The sequence below is a fragment of the Sinocyclocheilus anshuiensis genome, unplaced genomic scaffold, assembly GCF_001515605.1.
Source record: "Sinocyclocheilus anshuiensis isolate Anshui unplaced genomic scaffold, SAMN03320099.WGS_v1.1 scaffold393, whole genome shotgun sequence".
NCBI lineage: Eukaryota > Metazoa > Chordata > Actinopteri > Cypriniformes > Cyprinidae > Sinocyclocheilus > Sinocyclocheilus anshuiensis.
The window spans coordinates 568459-590395 of NW_015536501.1; the positions used below are offsets into that span (position 1 = coordinate 568459).

At 36.9% G+C, this 21937-nt stretch overlaps 2 protein-coding genes across 2 annotated transcripts; both read left to right on the top strand.

Annotated features, from left to right (window-relative positions):
* Positions 1 to 1051: 1051 nt before the first annotated feature.
* Positions 1052 to 12582, top strand: LOC107689041 (annexin A4-like). The gene is made up of 14 exons (XM_016486914.1): positions 1052 to 1070; positions 1208 to 1315; positions 3247 to 3304; positions 4262 to 4349; positions 5513 to 5607; positions 6559 to 6672; positions 7762 to 7852; positions 7974 to 8053; positions 8233 to 8289; positions 10128 to 10221; positions 10803 to 10898; positions 10986 to 11044; positions 11137 to 11259; positions 12313 to 12582. Exons 3-14 carry the CDS (start codon positions 3296 to 3298, stop codon positions 12370 to 12372), a joined length of 966 nt encoding a protein of 321 aa, XP_016342400.1. The 5' UTR covers positions 1052 to 1070; positions 1208 to 1315; positions 3247 to 3295; the 3' UTR covers positions 12373 to 12582.
* Positions 12583 to 16486: 3904 nt separating this feature from the next.
* adrb3b (adrenoceptor beta 3b) lies at positions 16487 to 21709 on the top strand. Its single transcript, XM_016488041.1, has 3 exons — positions 16487 to 16595; positions 17954 to 19155; positions 21271 to 21709. Exon 2 carries the CDS (start codon positions 17966 to 17968, stop codon positions 19139 to 19141), a length of 1176 nt encoding a protein of 391 aa, XP_016343527.1. The 5' UTR covers positions 16487 to 16595; positions 17954 to 17965; the 3' UTR covers positions 19142 to 19155; positions 21271 to 21709.
* Positions 21710 to 21937: the final 228 nt, after the last annotated feature.

Sequence of the window (21937 nt, forward strand, 5' to 3'; positions counted from 1 at the left end):
CTTTCAAAATAAATGTAAAGACAGAGTCCGAAAGTCGTGTGACAGACACAGTGATGAAGCTACACTGTGATGTGACCCTCTCTCCCTCTCTCTCTCTCTCTCTCTCTCTCTCACACACACGATGTGCAAAACTCCGCATTTGAACATCAATAGCAAATACTTAAACTAATAATAAAACAGTAGCTGATTCAGAAGCGCCAGATTGTCATAGCAAAGTCAGAATTACCTCCTCTCCTAGGTTCACGAAACGGTCGTCCATAAAATGCATTGCTGTTCTGTTGTAAGTCATCTTAAAGATTCCTAAATGCATCTACTTTCGGAAGGCCAAATAAAATGCTTTTGCTTTCGCACTGAAACACACAGCGTTTCCCTGACATGGCTGCTTCAACACTAACTGCGGTTACTGAAACCACGCCTTCTTTCTTTGCGTGCACATTTGGGCGGCATTATGCTAATATTTCCACATAGTGAGGTAGATATGTGGGGGCGTGTTAGAATGAGCCGTTTTAGGGGGGGCGTGGCAGAGTCTTAACTTTGATAAAGAATATCTCTTTGGTTTTGAGACTTTAGTCTTTGCAACTTCAGGGATCTTATCTATGCACAATCAGCTTGTAACACTCCAAAGAGAAAGGAAAACTTGAAATCGCATCATATGACCCCTTTAAAACTCTTCTTTGACTGATTGATTCACAATGCACAGCATGATTATGATTAAAGACGAAGAAACTATGATAGAAGTTTATGTGAAGGAGGGGTGCTTTTAATTTTGTCAACCAAGAGGGGGTGCAGTAACTCCCTATGCAAATATGGGTTAACATTGTCACTTGTCAGCTTTATAGAACAGGTACATAGTTACAAAATTAGCCTACGTTTTTTGTTGCCAGATGGAAGATAGCTGGCAGCGTTCTACTTGTCTTTATCAGTGATAGAAATTTTGCACCCTCTATATTTTACGTCAAAAATACTTGGAAACCCCACGCGACAATAGAGTTTAGAGAAAAAAGTAATTAAACAAACTTTTGAAATTGACTATAAGCACAGCTGAGACGTGACAGAGTTAAAAAGCTTCAGTAAGTACATGAATGTGGGTAAATGTGTGGGTGAAAAATCAGCAAACTGTTATGAACTGTTCAAACTCTCATACTCAACGTAATATAAAGAGGAGGGGCCGTATATGAGGAACTGTAACACGATTCTGTCCATACAGGCCAACACCCACAAAAATTGGCAACAAAACTCAGAAAGATTCTCGCAAATCTCCACGTCCATTCAGAGGAACGGGTGCCGTGCATCTCTGAATCCAGCGCTTCAGCAGGTAAGACGGGAAAAACTCCCACCCGCTTTCCTAAAAAAAAATTACTTAGCTTTCATGTTATTCGCGTCTCTTTCCGCTCTATAACGAATGGTTATAATATCAATGTACTCATTTAACAGGCGAATAGAAATCACGCAATGGAAATAAAACTTAATAGTGGATTAAAGCTTGTTTGTAAAATGTTTTCTCTCCTAACGTTTTGCCACAGCACTGAACGCCCATATTCCGTCACGTGACTCCATACTGCTAAACATGATCCCTTCAAACGTGGCTTTCATTAAAATACAATGAGTCATATTGCTTTGCATGGCAAATTAATTAGACCACATGCTTTACAAACACAAGACAATGACCTAGATCTAGTATAGTCAGCAAGGAAGGATATAACCACAAGAGGGGGAAAATGAATGAAATCTCTTTGTTATAGGCTTATATTGTTTCTCCTAGATCAGGAGTTTTGACATTTTTGATACTATAAGGACCTCCAAATATGATAATTTCCTTGTGAAGGACCCTCTTGTTAAAATATAAAAGCAGCTGTATGTTTTCACATATATATATATAAAAAAAAATCTATTTAGGTCTGTACTGTGTGTGGAAAATATTAAATGCAACATAAAGACAACAAAATCAAATAATTGTTTCCAAAATTAAATAATTGGCTTTTGCACTGCGATGATTTTATAAATGAACTGTTAAAATATTATCTGAAAAATATTTACTTTATTAAGTTGACTGCAAAAAAAAATTAATGTTAATTTTAGATATGCAAATGCTTCTGATGAACAAATATTGCAAATATCTTGATTTTTGACCAGTCTTTAAAAAAGCAAAATTAGATACTATTGCATTTAGTAAATGTTGACATAAAAAATTGTTAAACGTATTTCACTCATATACCAAACATCAGAGATTGGAATATGAACTTTTTATTCATGTAATTCTTACCATCTAGGCTATTATCTGCATGTCAAAAGTCTTGTTTCTGTTTTAATTTCTTCAGAGGAATCTTATTAAGTTGCTGACTAAACTGAGAACTCTCACGAGCAATAACATAACCATTTCTTTTGGGTTCTAATTTGCGGGTTACACTGATGCTGAGCTTTCTCAAATAAGAGCTAAATCTTTAATATGAAACACTGAAATGCATTTTGAATGTCAATGAATTAATCTCTGATACTGAGGCTCAATCAAAAGAGGTTTGTGAACAGTGTTGCTGTTGCAGTTGCACAGCACGAGTCAAACATAATGTCGACGGGATCTTTGAACATACAGCACATTGTATGCAAAGAATAAATTATTAAAAGATGCACTATATTGTCATGGGGCCGCTGTCAGTGTTAGAACACAATGAAGTGAAAACTGAGAGACTGTCAGATGTCTCTGCGTTTTGAATGAGGTCTTTTAGGGGTTAGAAAAGGTTGTAAGTTTATTGTTTCAAAGGGGAAACTGATACTGAGCATTAGGCTGTTAATTACTGGTTGAGGCTCTTCTGCTTAATGAGCTGAATAGTAAAGTGGAAACCATTTTGCTAGTGCATCCAAAGGTGTTATTTATTTAGTAGTGTCATTAACCCTGTTATTAAGAGCTCAGTCCTACATTTCACTTAAATAAAACCCAAACAAACTGGCACGCGTTTCCTAAAATCGTTGTACGCCTGAGTAGATCAAAGAAATCAGTGACACCAATAGGATTAGAATTTAGGATTGCAATACTTTTGGGAAAGCATTCCCAAAATAAAACTTTTTTTTTTGCTTGTTTGTGGATTTCAAAGACATATATTATAAATGCATGAAACAAAATTGATTATAACAAACCACTTTTGCATCAGTTTAAATAATATTTGTTTTATATGTACAGTTGCCTATACAATGGCTTCATATATTTAATGCTTCCATATATTTAACAAATTTTTTATTTCTTGCCTTTAGTGTTCATCTCATCTCTTCATCTCAAAACTTAAACCTTTCCTCCATCACAATGGCAGCGGTAAGAAAAGTATTTTGAATGTAAAAACAGAGACATTGTTACTGTCATCTTTTTTACCATTCTCCTAAACATTTGATGCATTTAATCACACTTCTAGATGATTCAAAGGCAATTAATTTTACTGTATCATTATCACACATTTGGTTCATTCTCATTTTCCAGTCAAAAGTCTGGCAAATAATGCTTGAAATTATATAGAAAAATAGTCACAATAAAAAATGTGTTTGGGGTTAGTATTTTTTGTAAATTACTTTTATTCAGCAAAGATGGATTAAATGAGACAGTAAAGACATTTATAATGTTCCAAAAGTTTTATATTTTAAATAAATGCAGTTTTTTCGAATGTTCCATTCATCAAAATACCCTGCAAAGGTGTATCATGATTTTGACAAAAAATATTAAGCAGCACAACTGTTTTCAACATGAATAATAAGAAGTAATATTTCTTGAGCAGCAAATCAGCATATTAGAATGATTTCTGAAGTATCATGTGACACTGAAGACTGGAGTAATGATGCTGAAAATGTTGCTTCACGATCAGGAATACATTACTTTTTAAAATATATTCAAATAGAAAAGTCATTTTAAATTGTATTCATGTTTAACAATATTACTGTTTTACTGTACAGGTGCATCTCAATAAATTAGAATGTTGTGGAAAAGTTCCTTTATTTCAGTAATTCAACTCTAATTGTGAAACTCGTGTATTTTCGAAATGCAGCCTTGGTTAGCATAAGAGAATTAAAAAAATTTCTAAATTAAAATAATGTACAATTAAATTTAATTTTACTGTTTGAGAAATGTTTTGCCTTTGACACAATCTGAGCCTAAAAATATGTAAGTTGTCAAGCAGCCCTGTGACAGCAACTCTAATTTTCAGGTGTCATTTTATCCTTAGGTTTTGCACTTGTTAAATCTTGTCTGTCTAAAGGTGGTGTTATCTCTTCTTTGCTGTAGTTGGGCAACCGAGGAACTGTGACTGAGGCATCAGGCTTCAACCCAGAGGAAGATGCCCAGAAAATCTATAATGCTATGAAAGGAGCCGGTAAGTGAGGGGACAAATCAGAACCAGGCTTCAGGAAGAACGTGTTTTCTTTTTGAATAAAATGAGAATCATTTCCTGGTTGCATTTTAAATGATGCAGCCAGTTGATTTCTTATCAGGTAGATCAGAGAACTACATCTCTCTTCATTTCCAATTAAACCTGCAAGCTGTTCTTAGCGCTGACACCTGTGGTTTAGCTGCGCTTTGGTCCAATGCAGAGGTTGATTCTCTGGCATTCGTCATGTAACCGAAAAGGTGTTTCCTCATTATTGTAGACTGGAGCTTGGCATGTTGATGAGAATGCAGAGTTCTAGTTAAATGGACTTCAGCGTGAGGTGCATTACGAAACACGACTCACACTTGTGTCGTCTGACACAGGCTCACTTGTTGGCCTTAAGTGAGTTATGAGTAACATGCAATTTGATACTTTAAATAACAGTGAGCTTATGATTCTGAAAGTGTCAAAAATGTCTATGCAGTGCAAGAAAATGAATCTCTTGCCGTTTTACAAACAAGCATGTGATGTACAGCCTGGGGCTTTATGGGTAACGTGTAATTTGATACTTTAAATAACAAGCAGCTTGTAATTCCGAAAGTGTCAAAATGTATATGCAGATGTGAAATTGAAAATTGTCATCATTTACTCAAGCTCACGTCATTCCAAACCTGCAACCCTTTTTCCTTTCTTCCATGGAACATAAAAGGAGAAGTTCATCAGAATGTACAATTCACAAAAAAAAAAAAAAAAAATTAATATATATATATATTATATGTTTAAGATAATATTATATTATTAAAGGAAAGGAACAATTGAAATCGCATCATATGACCCCTTTAAATAAGACATTTATAATGTTACAAAATATTTCTATTTATTTAAATGCTTTTTTATCATGGTTTCCAAAAAGCAACATTGATAATAAGAAAAAATATTTCTAAAATTACATTTTAAAATATATGTAAATACAAATGTTGTATAGCAAAATGTAAAAGTGAGAGTAAATTATTATTTAACAATATTAGTTTCTAGTGTGTTTTGGTGAAGATGACAAAAGAGAATGTGGTTATCAGGTGGGTAAATAATTGTTTTGAACTGACATAAGGTTGACTAAATGATCACATTTTTTTATGAACTTGCTTTAACCAAAACTGAATGAATTCCAGGTACCAACGAGGCGACTATCATTGAGATCCTCGCTCATCGCACTATTGCACAAAGGCAGAAAATCAAGGAGGCTTTCAAACAGAGCGTGGGAAAGGTAATATACTCCATACTTTAATTTAACCAACAGTTGCCATTCTCTGCTGTAAGATCTATAAAACTCTGTAGCCCATCATTAACAGATCTCACTTTGGACCAAAACAACACGTCTTCCTGGTCGAAATTAGGGAAGCTTGTAGTCGTGTTCTTATCTTTGTGGAAGGTCCTAATGGCAGGGACGGTGTGAGCAACCACCAGGTTGTATTTACATAAAACATACGGTTCACAAGGTGATTAGATAACAGTGTTGACAATTCTTGATGAGTCTGTAGTCAGTTTGAAGATAGACAAAGCAGAGTATGAATCACTGATAAGAGATGCTGTTGACCGGCTCCAATCATTAACTCTTCAGTGAACACAGTGAGGGAACAGAGTCCATCTACAATCGGTGTCTTTCGGGAGACATCCCTGCTTTATGACTGTTATCAGAATCAGGTATAAAGAATGCAGCATTGACTTTTATTGCACTTCCTTGTGGTTGCCCTGGCCTCGATTAATCTGTAAACCTCTGTAACTATGTAAGCCGCTCAGGGAAACCAGAATCAGTAAAAGTCACGGTCATGTCTTGCTGATTATGTTAATGGAAACACTGACTGACTACAGCGCTGTCTACATAGCAAGAAAGTGTGAGTCATTGTGGGGGAAGTTCTGGACAGTGTTCAGGACGGTCTCGTGGAGACGACATGCCTTCCCCACCCAGACTTACAGCAGATATTACAGTTTTGGTTCGCAACAGAACATTATTTCCTTACACCAAATCCATTTGTTTCTTCTGTGATGTAAGATGTGGAAATGAAGCTTAAAGCTTGAATAAATATATATCTAAGAAGTAATGTTTGGATTTCAAGCTTGAAAAGCCTGGGTTTGTGTGCTGTCTGTGCTATTTTAAAAACAAACTAACACTGTTTTCTCATGTAGTAAATCACACTATTTTAAAATGCCTATTCAGGAACTGCTTGACTGCTTGAAGTCAGAGCTTACTGGAAACTTTGAGATGGTTGTGGTCGGCCTGATGATGCCCGCCCCGGTGTACGACGCATATGAGCTGAAAAACGCCATCAAGGTCAGTGAGTACTGGGAAAGCAACGCCCGTTATGGTATTTTATTTTTCACATGAGAGCATTTTTACTTGAATGTGCAATGCTTCTGGTGTCAAACGCTTCCAGCTGTTTTAACTGTCCAAAAACAGCCCGTTATGCTGCTTCATGTTGCAGACTGGTATTTCTTATATTATATTAATTTATTATCCTAATTCTAAACACTGGTTTGTAGCTCAAATAGTTTTACAGTTTACTTGTAATTATATAGCTTACTTCCACATCTTAAAATAACAAACTGGCATTACCATTGTTAGACAAGATCTGCCTTGACACAGTCATTTTACATATTACAGTAAATTTTTTTAAAAAGTGATGTGACGTGTAGCCAAGTATGGTAACCCATACTCAGAATTTGTGCTCTGCATTTAACCCATTCAAATACAACAAAATAACAATATTATAATATTGTACAAAAAGACAGTACTCAGATATTTTTGACAATGTACAAACATAACTATCACAATTAAGCATTACTCCTAAAAAATCCACTAAATGGCTAAATTTTCATTGTTTTGAAGTGAACATTCTTTAATTTAGGTAACAATGGAAATAAAAAAAAAATCTAGTTCTAACATGGGATGGTGTCCGTTTTTTCCACGTTGAAAAATAAGGTGTCCTCTGATCACTGTCAGCCTTTCACATGCCTTTTCAAAAATAGACTTGGTTTGTCAGCACCGATAGCCTCGTGGGCAACGTGCCGACATACAGCGCCGTTGTGCTATGGGTCCCGAGTTCGAATCCTGACTCGTGGACCTTTCCGACCCCCCCTCTCTCTCCTGTCAGATATGGACTGTCCTATCGTAATAAAGAAAAAAACGCCAAAAATAAATCTTAAAAAAAAAATTTGACTTGGTTTTTTGGTAATGTACAGTACCTTGGTATTGTTTGAAGTACATAGGTGTACCATAATATATAAATAAAATAATACATGAATATAGTGGTACCACTGCAATACTTTTTGTGAGTTTGTGTATATATATATATATATATATATATATTGTTTTTTAATATTATTTTAGTCACTGATCACAAAATCTTTGACCTTTGTCCAGGGTGCAGGGACAGAGGAGGCATGTCTCATTGACATCCTGGCCTCAAGAAGCAAAGCTGAGATAAAGGAAATCATTGCTACTTACAAAAAAGGTACATACACACTACAGCTCACACTTGGATATGCACTTTTGCAGTGTGAAAAATATACATGTCTCCTTGTATTACACTGTTTTCAATTACTTTTCTTGTGCTGATGATGTCATTATCGCAGAACATGGCAAGAGTCTTGAGGACGATGTCTGCGGAGACACATCTGGAATGTTCCAGAGAGTTTTGGTGTCTTTACTCACGGTAAATAAATCACCTGCATTATCTTATTTGTGGAGAAGATTATTTGATGCCTTTACTCGTCACCTCTTTCGTTTGCCATGCAAAACTTCACCATCCACAGTGTCCAGCCGGGGCAGGTGTGACCCCTGATAGTTTGGCATATGGGATGTATTGATATTGTCTTTCTGCTTTGATTATAGGCTGGGCGTGACGAGAGCACCAAGGTGGACGAGGCTCAGGCCGTCCAGGATGCAAAGGTGAGGATTTTGGTGTGGTTAGCAGTAGCTTTTGGAGTAATAAGCACATGTTCAATTTTTGTGGTGTAATGGGTTCTGATTACCTTAAAGGGTTAGTTCACCCAAAAATGAAAATTAGCCTGTGTTTTACTCACCCTCGAAGCATCCTAGGTGTATCATTGCAGTCAGCGGGTGTTGCAGTGCTTCAGTCCACAAGTCGTCAAATAAAGCGCGCGCATTCATAATAAAACGTGCCTCACACTGCTCCGGGAGGTGAATAAAGGCCTCCTGTAGTGAATCCATGCGTTTTTGTAAGAAAAATATCCATATTTCAAACGTAATAAACACTTTTCTCTCACTGGAAGGCGTATGATGTATGCGCAGCGCGCGCGCCTCTGTGATATGCTAGTTTCGCGAGTTTGTTTATAGGAGCAAAGGAAGCAAAGTTTACTTACTTTAGCAAAGGAAAACCAGTCTCCTCTTGGTTTATATCGAAATCCTCCGACAGTTTTCTTTGCAAATCTTCGGTTTGTACTTCTAATTCGTGACCGGCGTTTTGTTTTGTTCTCTCTCCGCATTCGTCACTAATCACACAACGTCGACGTCCTACGTCATCCGCCAGAACAGCTTCCTCGTTGGATAGTTGGCGGAAGTGATAGAAAAGTGTTTATTACGTTTGAAATATGGATATTTTTCTTACAAAAACACATGGATTCACTACAGAAGGCCTTTATTCACCCCCGGAGCCGTGTGAGGCACGTTTTATTATGAATGTGCGCGCTTTATTTGACCACTTGTGGACTGTTCAACTACAACAGCCGCTGACTGCAATGATAGAGCTTGGAAGAGCCAGGACAATTTCTAATATAACTCCGACTGGATTCGTCTGAAAGAAGAAAGTCATATACACCTAGGATGCTTCGAGGGTGAGTAAAACACAAGCCAATTTTCTTTTGGGTGAACTAACCCTTTAAACTGAGTATTACTTTGACATTACTTGCTTAGCAAATCCAATGTGATTTGGCAATAGTAGCGCTTCAGTAAACAGCGACCCCCAAATCTACTGGACATGTCAAAAACACTTTCAATTATTTTGATAAAATACTTCTGACAAAACCTATAGCGTTCATCATTGTACAACTGACTTAAGTGAAGTTTCAAGAGCATTAAGTACAAACAAAAACACAACATTGAAAGCTGATTTGCTTATAAAATATAAGCTTATATTATATAAAAACGATTCATACAAATCATTTGTTTGGGAATCGGTTGGACTGCACTAGTGGCTCTCTTAAGTGTTTTATCCACTTAAATATCCATTTCTTGCAAATCGGACTGCACTGGTTGTGCTGCATGCTTCGGATTCAAAAGAATTGCCTTCATCGAGTATTCAGACTACACTGGTTGCACTGTGTGTTTTTGATTCTTGAAAAGAACCGGCTCATAAGAGTTGTTTGTTCGGAAAACAGACTACACTGGTCGTGCTGTATTTTTTTGATTCATTGATAATAACCAGCTCACAAGAGTCATTCACGATGGAATCCGCCTACAATGGCCACGGAAAAAGTGTTCTTGTGGTGCCTTTCTTTAGAATAACTATTGTTTATATGTTATCTAATGTAGTGACAGATTTATGTTTGGCTGAGGTTTGTAAATACGAATTGGGCCTCTGTATATTCTCTGTATTTACAATTCTTCAATGGACATTTTTCTGTATATATAGTCAGTGTCAGCAAACTCCTTTATAATGTATGGGGTTCAGCCTTAGGCACACAACAGTCATGTTGATGTTCATTAATCATTAACAGTATAAAAGGACATTGCTCAGATAAAATTCTCTATTGTTTCTCATCCAACAGGATATCTATGAGGCGGGCGAAGCTCACTGGGGAACAGATGAGGTCAAGTTCCTCACTGTGCTGTGTGTGAGGAACAGAAATCACTTACTTCGCGGTATGTGTGCACGCCAGATAATAACAGAAACGCTGCTTCCCAGTCAAGTGACCGTTCTTACGTAACAACAGTAGAAAACAGCACAGTGGGAAAATGACCTTGTGACAATGAAGTAGACTCATTACTTCCACCTTGTGGTGACAGGATGTAAATAAAGTTGTTTGGAATAGACATCTCAGCCAATTCATACTGTTTATTTAAATTTTGCGCAGTACACTATTTTACTATTATGTATATACTATTATAGCTTTTATTGATATTTTGAATGAGCATTTTACATTTTCAGTTTAATTTCAATTTAATTTTTGTAGTTTTGTTATGTGTTTTTGTAATTTTTGTTAGTTTAATATATAGGATTAATTAACATGTACATGATTAGTTATATTTTTCTCCTCCTTCACTCATTTTATTTAAAAAAGCAAAATGACCATTTATTTAGCTGTTCATTTTAACTAGATCCTGCTAATTGAATTAGACATGCAAGATCATGTGACAACTATAGCGTTTGAAACTTTGCATATTGCATGCTGATTCAAGTAGTATTACATCCAGCATATTCTCAACCATTTTTCTTTTCCCAGTGTTTCAGGAGTATCAGAAGATTTCTGGGCGGGACATTGAAGACAGCATAAAGAGGGAGATGTCTGGCTGCCTGGAGGATGCATTTCTGGCAATAGGTCAGTTGTGAGTATTGCAATATTTCAATTATCATCACATTTTCAATTGCATACTGGGATCTAAAGAGCATCTCTTAACCTTTGCAGTGAAATGCATGAAAAACAAGCCTGCATTTTTTGCTGAAAGGCTCTACAAGTCAATGAAGGTAAATGAAAACCACGACTAATCTACTTTTTGCACACATTAGGGATATGATCAGTACAAAAGTCATATTATCTTTTGTTTCTCGGCTCTTAGGGTTTAGGCACCACAGATAGCGTGCTGATCAGGATCATGGTGGCTCGTGCCGAGATCGATATGCTCGACATCAAAGCAGAGTTCCTCAAGATGTATGGAAAGACCCTTCACTCCTTTATAAAGGTGGGACACAGCTGTTTCACTGAGGATATTTGACTGAACACATTATTTGAAAGCCATTAACAACATATTACAAATACTCTTAACACAATACCTCAGGGATGAAGCAAAGCCAAACTTTTAAAGGAATAGTTCACCCAAAAATGAAAACTTGCTGAAAATGTACTTATTCAGTGTGTAGATGAGTTTGTTTGTTCATAAAATCAAATTTGGATAAATTTTAGCATTACATCATTTGCTCACCAATGGGTCCTCTGCAGTGAATGGGTGCCGTCAGAATGAGAGTTCAAACAGCTGATAAAAACATCGCAACAATCCACAAGTAATCAACATGACTTCAGTCCATCAATTAACATCTTGCGAAGTGAAAAACTGTTTGTAAGAAACAAATCCATCATTAAGACGTTTTACATTTAAACCGTTGTTTCTAGCCAATATATGAGCCCAGAATCCATAATAACACTTCATCCAGTGAAAGAGTCCATTGTCTGTTGTTTTCTCACATCAAATCCCTGACATATTTGTTTAGAACTGTTTTGACTTGATCTGTGCCTATTTCTCTCCTGGTTCAGACGAGAAGACTTTTTCCCTGTAGAAAGCAATATTATGTTTAGAGAACTTGTATTTTAGCTGGAATCAATGGCTTTAAATTAAAAATATCTTGATGGATTTGTTTCTTACAAACACGCTTTTTGCTTCATGAGATGTTAATTGGTGGACTGGAGTGGTGTGGATCATTTGTGGATTATTGTGATGTTTTTATCAGCTGTTTGGACTCTCAATCTGACGGCACCCATTCACTGCAGAGGATCCATTGGTGAGCAAGTGATGTAATGTTAAATTTCTCCAAGTCTGTTCTGATGAAGAAACAAACTCATCTACATCTTGGATGGCCCGAGAGTAAATACATTTTCAGAAAGGTTTCATTTTTGGGTGAATAATTCCTTTAATTTCAACTAATTTTGCAGACAAACGCAAAAATCCCCACTAAAAGCACTACTAAAGGCAGTACTAACATTTAACCCATCATGAAACTCTGTTCTGTTTGTGTTCTAGGGTGACGCGTCGGGCGATTACCGTAAGATCCTGTTGGAGCTGTGCGGAGGGGAAAAGTAACACGTTGGCCGTGTTAATTAGCGTGAAACGCTCTCTCTCACACCAGGCCTACAGCATTTCAAACACATTCCTTGTTTGTAATTAAAACCAAACAGTGATGTTTTAAATGAGATTCATGATTTTTTGTTTTGTTTATTGCCTTGGAATTTAATGGGAGTCCTTTATAGATTGGCACATCTTAGTGTTTGTCAAATAAATAAAAGGAGAAAAGAACAACCTGTATTGCCTGTATCGATCTGTTGTTGTCTCGTTGGATATTTTTTTAATCTCAGCACACTCGTTGAGGTCCATTTGTGTAATTACTCTTGAGTATAATTTGTTTAATGTACAACATCCATGTGTGCTTGGTCCAATTATACTAATTGCTCATGGCTGTTTGCATAAGCATATGAGATCAGCCATAGTTTCTCTGTTTTTCTAGATTGCAGGTTTCACAGACTACGTGCCTCAATTTAATCAAGTGCAACATATGAATCATATGAGTGAATGTGGCATCTGTTAGAATTGTGGGAAAAATGACTGACAAAAAAAAACAGTGTATTTAAAGTTTTACCACTGAGTGGCGCTATGCACATATTCATGTGCGCAGGTGTGTGTCATAAAGATTATTATTATTTTTATTCTTGGATGGAGTTATCATATTTTGTATGTCTTATGAAACAGAGAAATAAAAATAAAAAAACACTTAGTAAGTAAAAGGAGGTGCTTAACCTTCAGTCAGTGTTGACTGTCCACAAACCAAATATTATATAATCTGTAATTATTTTATTTTGGGACATATTTGATCTAGCAATAAACACTAAATACTAAAACATAAAAATGTATTTTTAATGATCTGAAAATAGGGTTTGATTATTTGTATATTTATTTATTTGAGGACAAATCCTTTTTCTTGCTTTGGTAGTTTCTCATTTAAATACAAAAATCAAAATATATAGACATATACTTAAAAAAAAAACCTACTAAAATGACAAAACACAACATTACTAAATGAAAAATGAAATAAATAAAATGACTAAATAAAAACTGAAAATATTAATAAAAACTATAAAAGTACCTCAGTGATATTAAAATAACACGGCTTTAAAACAGGTATTGTATTGTTAACTAACTAAATTAATACATGTATAAATTTAGTTATGTGAGGCAAAATCCTTTTTCTTAATTTTGGTAGTTTGGTAATAAAAAAAAAAAAGTATTTGAAATACGATTACTTCAAATAATAATATTACAAAATTATACTTGCCGTGTATGACTTATATATTCCAGTACAGTCGTAAGACCACTTTTTTTTCAAACCAATTTGTATCATATTCATGGAAAACACCTGATAGAAACAGACAAGAGATGTTCACAAGTCTTTAACTTGGAGTCCGAGTCAAGTCTGAAGTCTTTATCGCTGGAGTCTGAGTCAAGTCTCGAGTCTTTGGTCACGAGTCCGAGTCGAGTCTCAAGTCATTTAATGGCTCACTAAAAAAATCCCATTCAGAATCCTCATGTATTGAAATCTTCCTATTTACGAAGCTGTTTTATAGGCTATAGACAAAATATATGGTCTATGATCTGCCTTTTTTTTTTTTAAAGAGGTGTTAAGATGTAAGGTTAATGTACATCCAGCCTGTTACTTATATGTTTAATCCATTACCATGTTCAAAACAGTTTTTCTGTAATCAAATTCTATAATTAAGAGTCCTATCTATCATGACACACAAGGAAATATGTGACACAGATATTACAAAATCATACAAATAAAGCATTTCTTGATCATATAAGTCAGGCGTATTCAATTAAAGTTCCAAGTTTTTACATGGATTGCATTTTTACATTTAGATACATGCGAGGCCATGTGACAGAAAAAAATGTTTCTGTTCAGGCTTTTCCTCCTGAAATCTATACTAGCGCTGCACACTTGCTGTGTTACAGCTCGCAGTCCGGATGGATGTCGGGGTGCAGATGCGGTCCGCCTTTTGAATATCAGTTATATAAGTATTTAAGGATAAAAGACTCGAGTTGCTTTAAAAATTTTCACGAGTCATTTTACTCGAGTCGAGTCTGGAGTCATTTCAGGTCGAGTCTGAGTTAAGTCTGAAGTCTATAAAAATGCTATTCGAGTCCGAGTCACTAACTCGAGTGCCCATCTCTGGAAACAGATAATGCCAGCAAACAAATCTCGTGTGTGTGTGTGTGTGTACCTGGTATTTATCACGTTATGGGGACCAAATGTCCCCACAAGGATAGTAATACTAGTAAATTTTGACCTTGTGGGGACATTTTTGAGGTCCCCATGAGGAAACAAGCTTATAAATCATACAGAATGAGTTTTTTTGAGAAAGTAAAAATGCACAAAGTTTCCTGTAAGGGGTAGGTTTAGGGGTAGGGTTGGTGTAGGGCAATAGCACATACAGTTTGTACAGTATAAAAACCATTACGCCTATGGAATGTCCCCATAAAACATGGAAACACAACATGTGTGTGTGTGTGTGTGTGTGTACTGGTTTATATATCCTGGTGGGGACTTAAACCTGACTACACACAGACTCATGGGGACTCGTGTCACGGTGGGGACCTAAATTGTGGTCCCCACGGGTACAAAAGCTTATAAATCATACAGAATTAAGTTTTTTGAAAATCTAAAAATGCAGAAAGTTTCCTGTGAGGGTTAGGTTTAGGGGTAGGGTTGGTGTAGGGTGATAGAATATACGGTCTGTACAGTAGAAAAACCATTACGCCGTGTGTGTGTGTGTGTGTGTGTGTGTGTATCTTGAAAAAAGTCTCTGAATTGAGTCAATAATCTTGGAAATGCAGTGTGTTTGGTCAAACTGTGTTATCTCAAAACTAAGAGACAGCTTAGTGTTTACAGCAGATTGTCTGGACCTGCACAGACGTGCTGTCCAGGTTTTTGTCGTATCACAGATGAGCCAACATGGGCAGCAATGTCTTAGGCAAATGAAAGCCTTTGTTTATCGCCTGTGCAATGGAAGACAATATCTCTGTCAACCCACTAAATTGTCTGACAGCAATGGTTTAAATTCCAGAAACAAGAACGGTTTGTAAATCTCAGTAGATTCAGTAAGCGGCCCAGAGCACTCTGGGATAACGGGATTGAGTGTTACACAGCAACTATGACAGAAAGCGCTCTCTCTTTCCTGAGCTAATGGTGGCCCACAGCATAAATAAATCTCTACCACTTAAGGCGATGCAATTTTCGCCAAGAATTTGTCGTTTTTCCCTCATGCGTGTCAATTTGCAAGAAAGATTCTGAATTTTTTAAAAGTTATCATCGGAGAGCCAAAGCGAGCCAGTGAAACAAACATGCTCTCCGTGTATGTGTGTAAAATTGTGAGCGATGAACTTCTCCTGAGGCTACAGTCCATCAATTTCAAGCTAGTGTGCTGTACAGTCATCATATGAATTAAAAACACACCAAAATCAAAGAATACATAGCAAATGACACGTTCAACACGTTCCCTAGTCAGTTTTCTGTACGATTTACTCGCCTTGAGCAATTAAGACAATTTCAGTAGCCTTAGTAACATGGACATCCTGACAAACAATCTGCCACTCTAATATTTTTCCTATTAAACAGTCAGTCATTTTCAGCAGTAAACCAAACGTCATGAAATGTTGTGAAACTTTGTAAAGTTTTGCTTGAACTGCCAGAGGGAAGCAAATGAATGATGGCTAATCTGTCTGACAAACAGAACTGCACTGTAGCATGACCGTCTATATGCTGTGAATTCAGTGTAAACAAAACCAAAACTAAGATGCAACAACACAGGAAACAAGCAACATTCTGGAATTAAGTGTAAATAGAGTCAGGGCAATGCGTTGGCTGTTCCAAGAGCTATGAAACGTATCAGAAATACAAAACAACTTCAACAAAATACATAATTTTCTACATAATCACTAACCTACATATTTAGTGAACAATTGTTCAATACATTAGTATGTTGATTGTACACTTTTGATAGCGATGTGCTCATTCTGCAGCAGTTCTTCTGTAAAGGCCATAAGTTCTACCACAGGAAGCTGACAATACTGTGCCCGCCGCAAACCACACGTCCTGCATCCTTCTGAACACTTTGTTCACATCGATATTTGAGGCGTGGGAAGGTGCACGGAGAACAAGTGCACGATAATGGAAGATAAGTTTTGAAGAAGGGTTAACTTGCCGACAAGCATAAATTATTGAAGATGATTTGAGAGAGGAAGTTCCTTTCTGGGTAAGCTGTCTGAAATTGCTTTATTACCTCATAAGGGCATCAAATTTTCCATGTCGGTCTGTTTCATTTCAACACGGAAGTATGTCATTTGGAATAAGTATGCAGCTGCAGCTTTGTTTTGTGCAGAGTAGTGTGTTAACAATTAAATGACATTAGCAAAAAGCAATGCATTATGGGTCAGAAGGTGGTATGTGATCATCTCAAATGACATGAATTCTGGGTAAGCTGGCTGAAATTGCTTTGTTACTTCATAAAGGCATCAAACTTTCCATTTCTGTTTCATTTCGTTATGTACACATGTATTTTGAAATAAGTTCGTAGCAGCCACAGCTTTGTTTTTGTAAAGTTATATTGCATAAAATGCAGATTAGTGTATAAACAATAAAATGGCAACAGCAATAATGAAAACAGCCATAAATTTCAATCAAATACTACAATAAAATCATTAAAAAGTTAAACATATGGCACAAATAATGCATTCTGGGTCAGGAGGATCATCTGATATGAAAAGAAGTTCTGAGTAAGCTGGCTGAAATTGCTTTATTACTTCATAAAGCATACATTTTCAATGTCAGTCTGTTTCAGTATTTTAAAATAGCAGCAGCAGCTTTGTTTTTGTGACGTTATACTGACGCTAATGCATATTAGTGATAAACAATTAAATTATATCAGCAATAATGGAAATAGCTGAAATCATCAAGAAAATAATAGAATAAAATGGTTAAAATATGGCACAAATAATGTATTATGGGCCAGGAGGAGGTATTTGATCATCTCAAATGACTGTAAGCTGGCTGAAATTGCTTTATTACTTCACAAAGGCATGAAACTTTCTTCATCGGTCTGTTTCATTTCGGTACGTAAATACATATTTTGAAATTAGTAGCCAGCAACAGCTTTGTTATTGTGAAGTTATACATGTTCACAATTAGCAACATCAGCAATAATGCAAACAGCTCAAAATATCAATAAAATAGCACAATAAAACCATGCCACAAATAAAGTATTATGGGTCAGAAGGAGCTATGTGATCTTAGAAGTTATGTGACATTGAAAAGTCTCTCATATCTGTATGTGAAAACACAGTTCTCCTAACTCCTCCTCCTCGTGCACGAAAACAAATAAAGTCTTGCCCAGCTAGTTAACTTACAGTCTGTGGGTTTGCATGCAATTATATCTCATGTCTGTAAAGCCTATAAACTTTCGAAATGAGTGAGCCGCTGATATCTCCTTCTCACTGGTGGAAAAGTTCCGTCATTGTTCTTCAATGTGAAGTCACCTGGAACCTGCTTCTTGGAGGACATTAACCCAGCACTTTTTGACCAATCCTGTGTCCATTTCTCTTTTTTCCCTGAAAGATTCCTCTCAGGATGAGCACCAACAGCTCCAGCCTGGTTTATGATGCACAGCCCCTGCTCATTCTTCCTCTGGCGCTGGTCATTTTCCTCACCGTGATTGGGAACCTGCTGGTCATCCTGGCTATTGTTCGCACTCCTCTGCTCCACACCACCACCAACGTCTTCATCATCTCCCTGGCCTTCGCGGATCTCATCATGGGTTGTGTGGTCCAGCCTTTGGGCGCCAGCATGGTGGTCAGCAGGAAATGGCTTTTAAGCGACAAGTTTTGTGACTTGTGGACGTCCCTGGATGTGCTTTGCGTCACGGCCAGCATAGAGACATTGTGTGTCATCGCCGTTGAGCGCTATGTTGCGGTCACAAGACCTTTTGAGCATAAGGTCCTCCTTGGGAAGCGCAGAGCTGGCTACATCGTCTGCACGGTGTGGATGGTGGCATCCCTAGTTTCCTTCGTGCCAATCATGAACCATTATTCTCGTGCAAATTACAAGGAGGCAGAAATATGTTACAATAAATCAGAATGCTGTGATTTCCATACGAACAAGACCTACACCGTCTTCTCCTCAGTGGTGTCCTTCTACGTGCCCCTTGTTATTATGGTGTTTGTGTACGGGAAGGTGTTCGTCATCGCGACCAGACAGTTGAAACTCATCGATAAGAATAGACTCCACTTTCTGAGCACATGCACAGAAGACTCCTGTGAAAGTCCAGGTGAAACGATGCATAATTTGAGCCGGAGGTCAACGAGGCATGTCGTGAAAGAACACAAGGCGCTCAAGACGCTGGGGATTATTATGGGCACCTTCATTCTCTGTTGGCTGCCTTTCTTTTTCTTCAATATCATCAAGGTTTTTGATCCTCTAGTGCCATCACAGGATGTGTTCCTCCTGTTGAACTGGCTCGGCTACACCAATTCGGGCCTGAACCCAATCATCTACTGCCACAGTCCTGACTATTGCACTGCCTTCCTCAATCTTCTAGGGTACAAAAAACTCAAGCGATTAAATTGCAACACAGTGCACAAACATCTATGGACCCTCAGCTCGTGCATCCAAAGCAACGGTTCTGTAAAAATGGATCGCTTAGGTCATGAAGATCCATCTGCAAAGGGTGGGAACATTTGCTCTGACACGTGTACAGTTTTCAAAGAAGAAGAGATGGAAACTCAGCCTCACAATGACTCAATGTAGCAGAGATGTTAAAGGTAAGTGCGTCTTTAATTTGAATGATCCCTCAAACCATGCAAGTTGCTGAGGTCTGTTATTTATCTAAGTGATTGGATTTTGACCTTAAGGATGGACATTGAAACCACTTAGAATCTCTAGCAACTGCACAGCAACTCAGAACACCTTAGAAACCACATAGCTAAACGCTTTGGCAACCATTCATAACACATAGCATAATGGCATTGAGTTGTGAAGCAGCACTCAAATTTTCTTCAGAAAATCCTTCACATTTACTTATTTAGCCATTTTCTCCCATTTCTTACAATACGAAAAGTAGCTATATATATTTAAGACTCCCTTATACTGTCAGAGGAAACAGCAGGATATTAAACCTTCAATAAAATTGACAAATCAAGTCGGAATTTACATTTTCACTGTACTAAAGCCAACAGCAATGGTTAATCAAATGATCTGGAAAATGTTATTTTTACACTAATCTCACATTGGTTCAAGACTCAAATTTTCCCTTGGGGTCCACGGACCACGATTAAATTTTTCCAGATAATTCTGGACACTATTGTTTTTTAGAGATACTTTACAGCAGAATTTATCTTTGTTTTCATCTTTGAATCATTATTTTCCTGTTTATCCCTGTAAAGCTGCTTTGAAACAATCTGAATTGTATAAACGCTCTAAAAAATAAAGATTACTTAACAGATGCTTTATCCAACGCAAGGAACATTGAAAGCAATTTACCATAAGAGCCAGCCATACACAATACCATGTTTCAGGCAATGTAATTAAACATTTAAATTTTAATTTAAAAAATGTAAAAAAAAATTCTGCATTTTAATTCAAACTAAAAAATCTATGGTCACATTTAGTCAAATTAGAAATGAGCAAAATATAATAATAATATTAAAGGGATAGTTCACCCAAAAATGATATTACCCCATGATTTACTCACCCTCAAGCTAGGTGTATACGGCTTTCTTCTTTCAGACCAATACAATCGGAGACATATTTAAAAATGTCCTGCCTCTTCCAAGCTTTATAATGACAGTGAATGGGGGTCTAGTTTTTTAAGTTCAATAAAGTGCATCCATCCATCATAAAAAGTACTCCACACAGCTCCCAGGGACTTAATAAAGGCCTTCTGAAGTGAATCGATGCATTTGTGTAAGAAAACATTTATAAACCGTAAATCTCTAGCTTCCACTAACTGTTGCATGTGCGTTCATGAAAGAATGGCGTTCCAGAGGATGAGGTTAGGTGAACACGGTGACGAATGCAGAAGCGTAGTGAAGAGAGCAAAACAAAACGCCAGTCACAAATTAGAAGTACAAAACGAGGATTTGTAAAGGAAAATGGTCAGAGGATTTCGATATAAGCCAAGAGAAGACTGGCTTTCCTTTGCTGTGAACAAATCTTGGTTCTCGCGAGACTAGCATATTCTCACCGGAGCTTATGCTATGCCTACGTCCTGCGTGATCCGCTGGACACCACTCTCTCATGAACGCATGTACGACAGTTAGCGGAAGCTAGAGATTACAGTTTATAAAGTTTGAAATATGGATAGTTTTCTTAGACAAATGCATTGATTCGCCTTTATTAACCCCCTGGAGCAATGAAAAAAGGCCAATCACGTAGAAAAGAAATATCCCACCTCCAAAATGCTGCATGATTTTAGATATCATTCATGTCTCTTTAAACCCCTAACCCTGGGAATGGCTTTAGCAAGCACTACTAATTAAAATAAGTGAAAAACTAAGTGAGCAGTACAGTACACACACAGCAGAATCTGGCATAATAGTTCAGGTCTGGATCAGAATTATGGTTCAGTTCGTGGTTGTTTTAATAAAGAACACACATCTTATGCTGCAGGGGATTAGACACAGTAGTGTACGTGAATCTCATGTACTTATGATGATTGAAAAGAACCCTTTGAGACACTGCAGATGCAAACACATCTGAGAAACATTTCAGCATAATCCATCTGATGTCACTCAAGACGTGCGATGATAGAAAAATACATATTGTGCATAAACAACACACTGATACATGTACCAGAGCACACAAAAACACAAGCACTAGCTGTCTGTTCTTTTCCAGTTCAAATGTCTAATGATTTCATAATTATTTTCCTCCCACAGGGCCACTGAAGATGGGAAACAGATCCTATGCTTTTCAAGAGAATTAACTGTACTCGAGCATCATGCTTTTCAACTGGACCTTGACTGTATTACATTTAAACCATGTGCACAGGCAAAACAGCCAGATCCTCAGGTAAAGAGCAGCAAAGCGGAAAAATTATTTCCAGAACAAACCGTGACATAAAAAACAATTACTCAGTGACATCTTTTTGAACTTTAAACAGAGTGAAATTGGAAACTCAAGTCCTAAACTGTTATCTTTTTACCTCACGAACCATCAAAAAATAAAATTGTTGTGTGGAGTTTTTTTTTGTTTTTTTTCCTTTTTCCAGTTCAATCACTACCCAGAGATTAAATGAAATGCATAATGCGTATGATCAATGTCCAAAATGTGAGTAAAAATGTCTTTTGGTGAATAAATAAATGAGAATGTCTCCATTGGCCGGAAACATTATTTGAAACATAATTATGGAATATAGCACATGCACAGCTGTGGTGTTTGTAGTGCTGCCCTTGAGTGGAGTCATCTAGTTAGATCAGATATTTTCTTCATCAATGCAAAGAGCTTCAAAAGGTACAGAATCTTGTTTCCGGCATGGGATAAAAAAGGTGATTGTGATTTTTGTTTTTTCTCACAACTCTGCAAAATATAAACTTTGAATTGCGA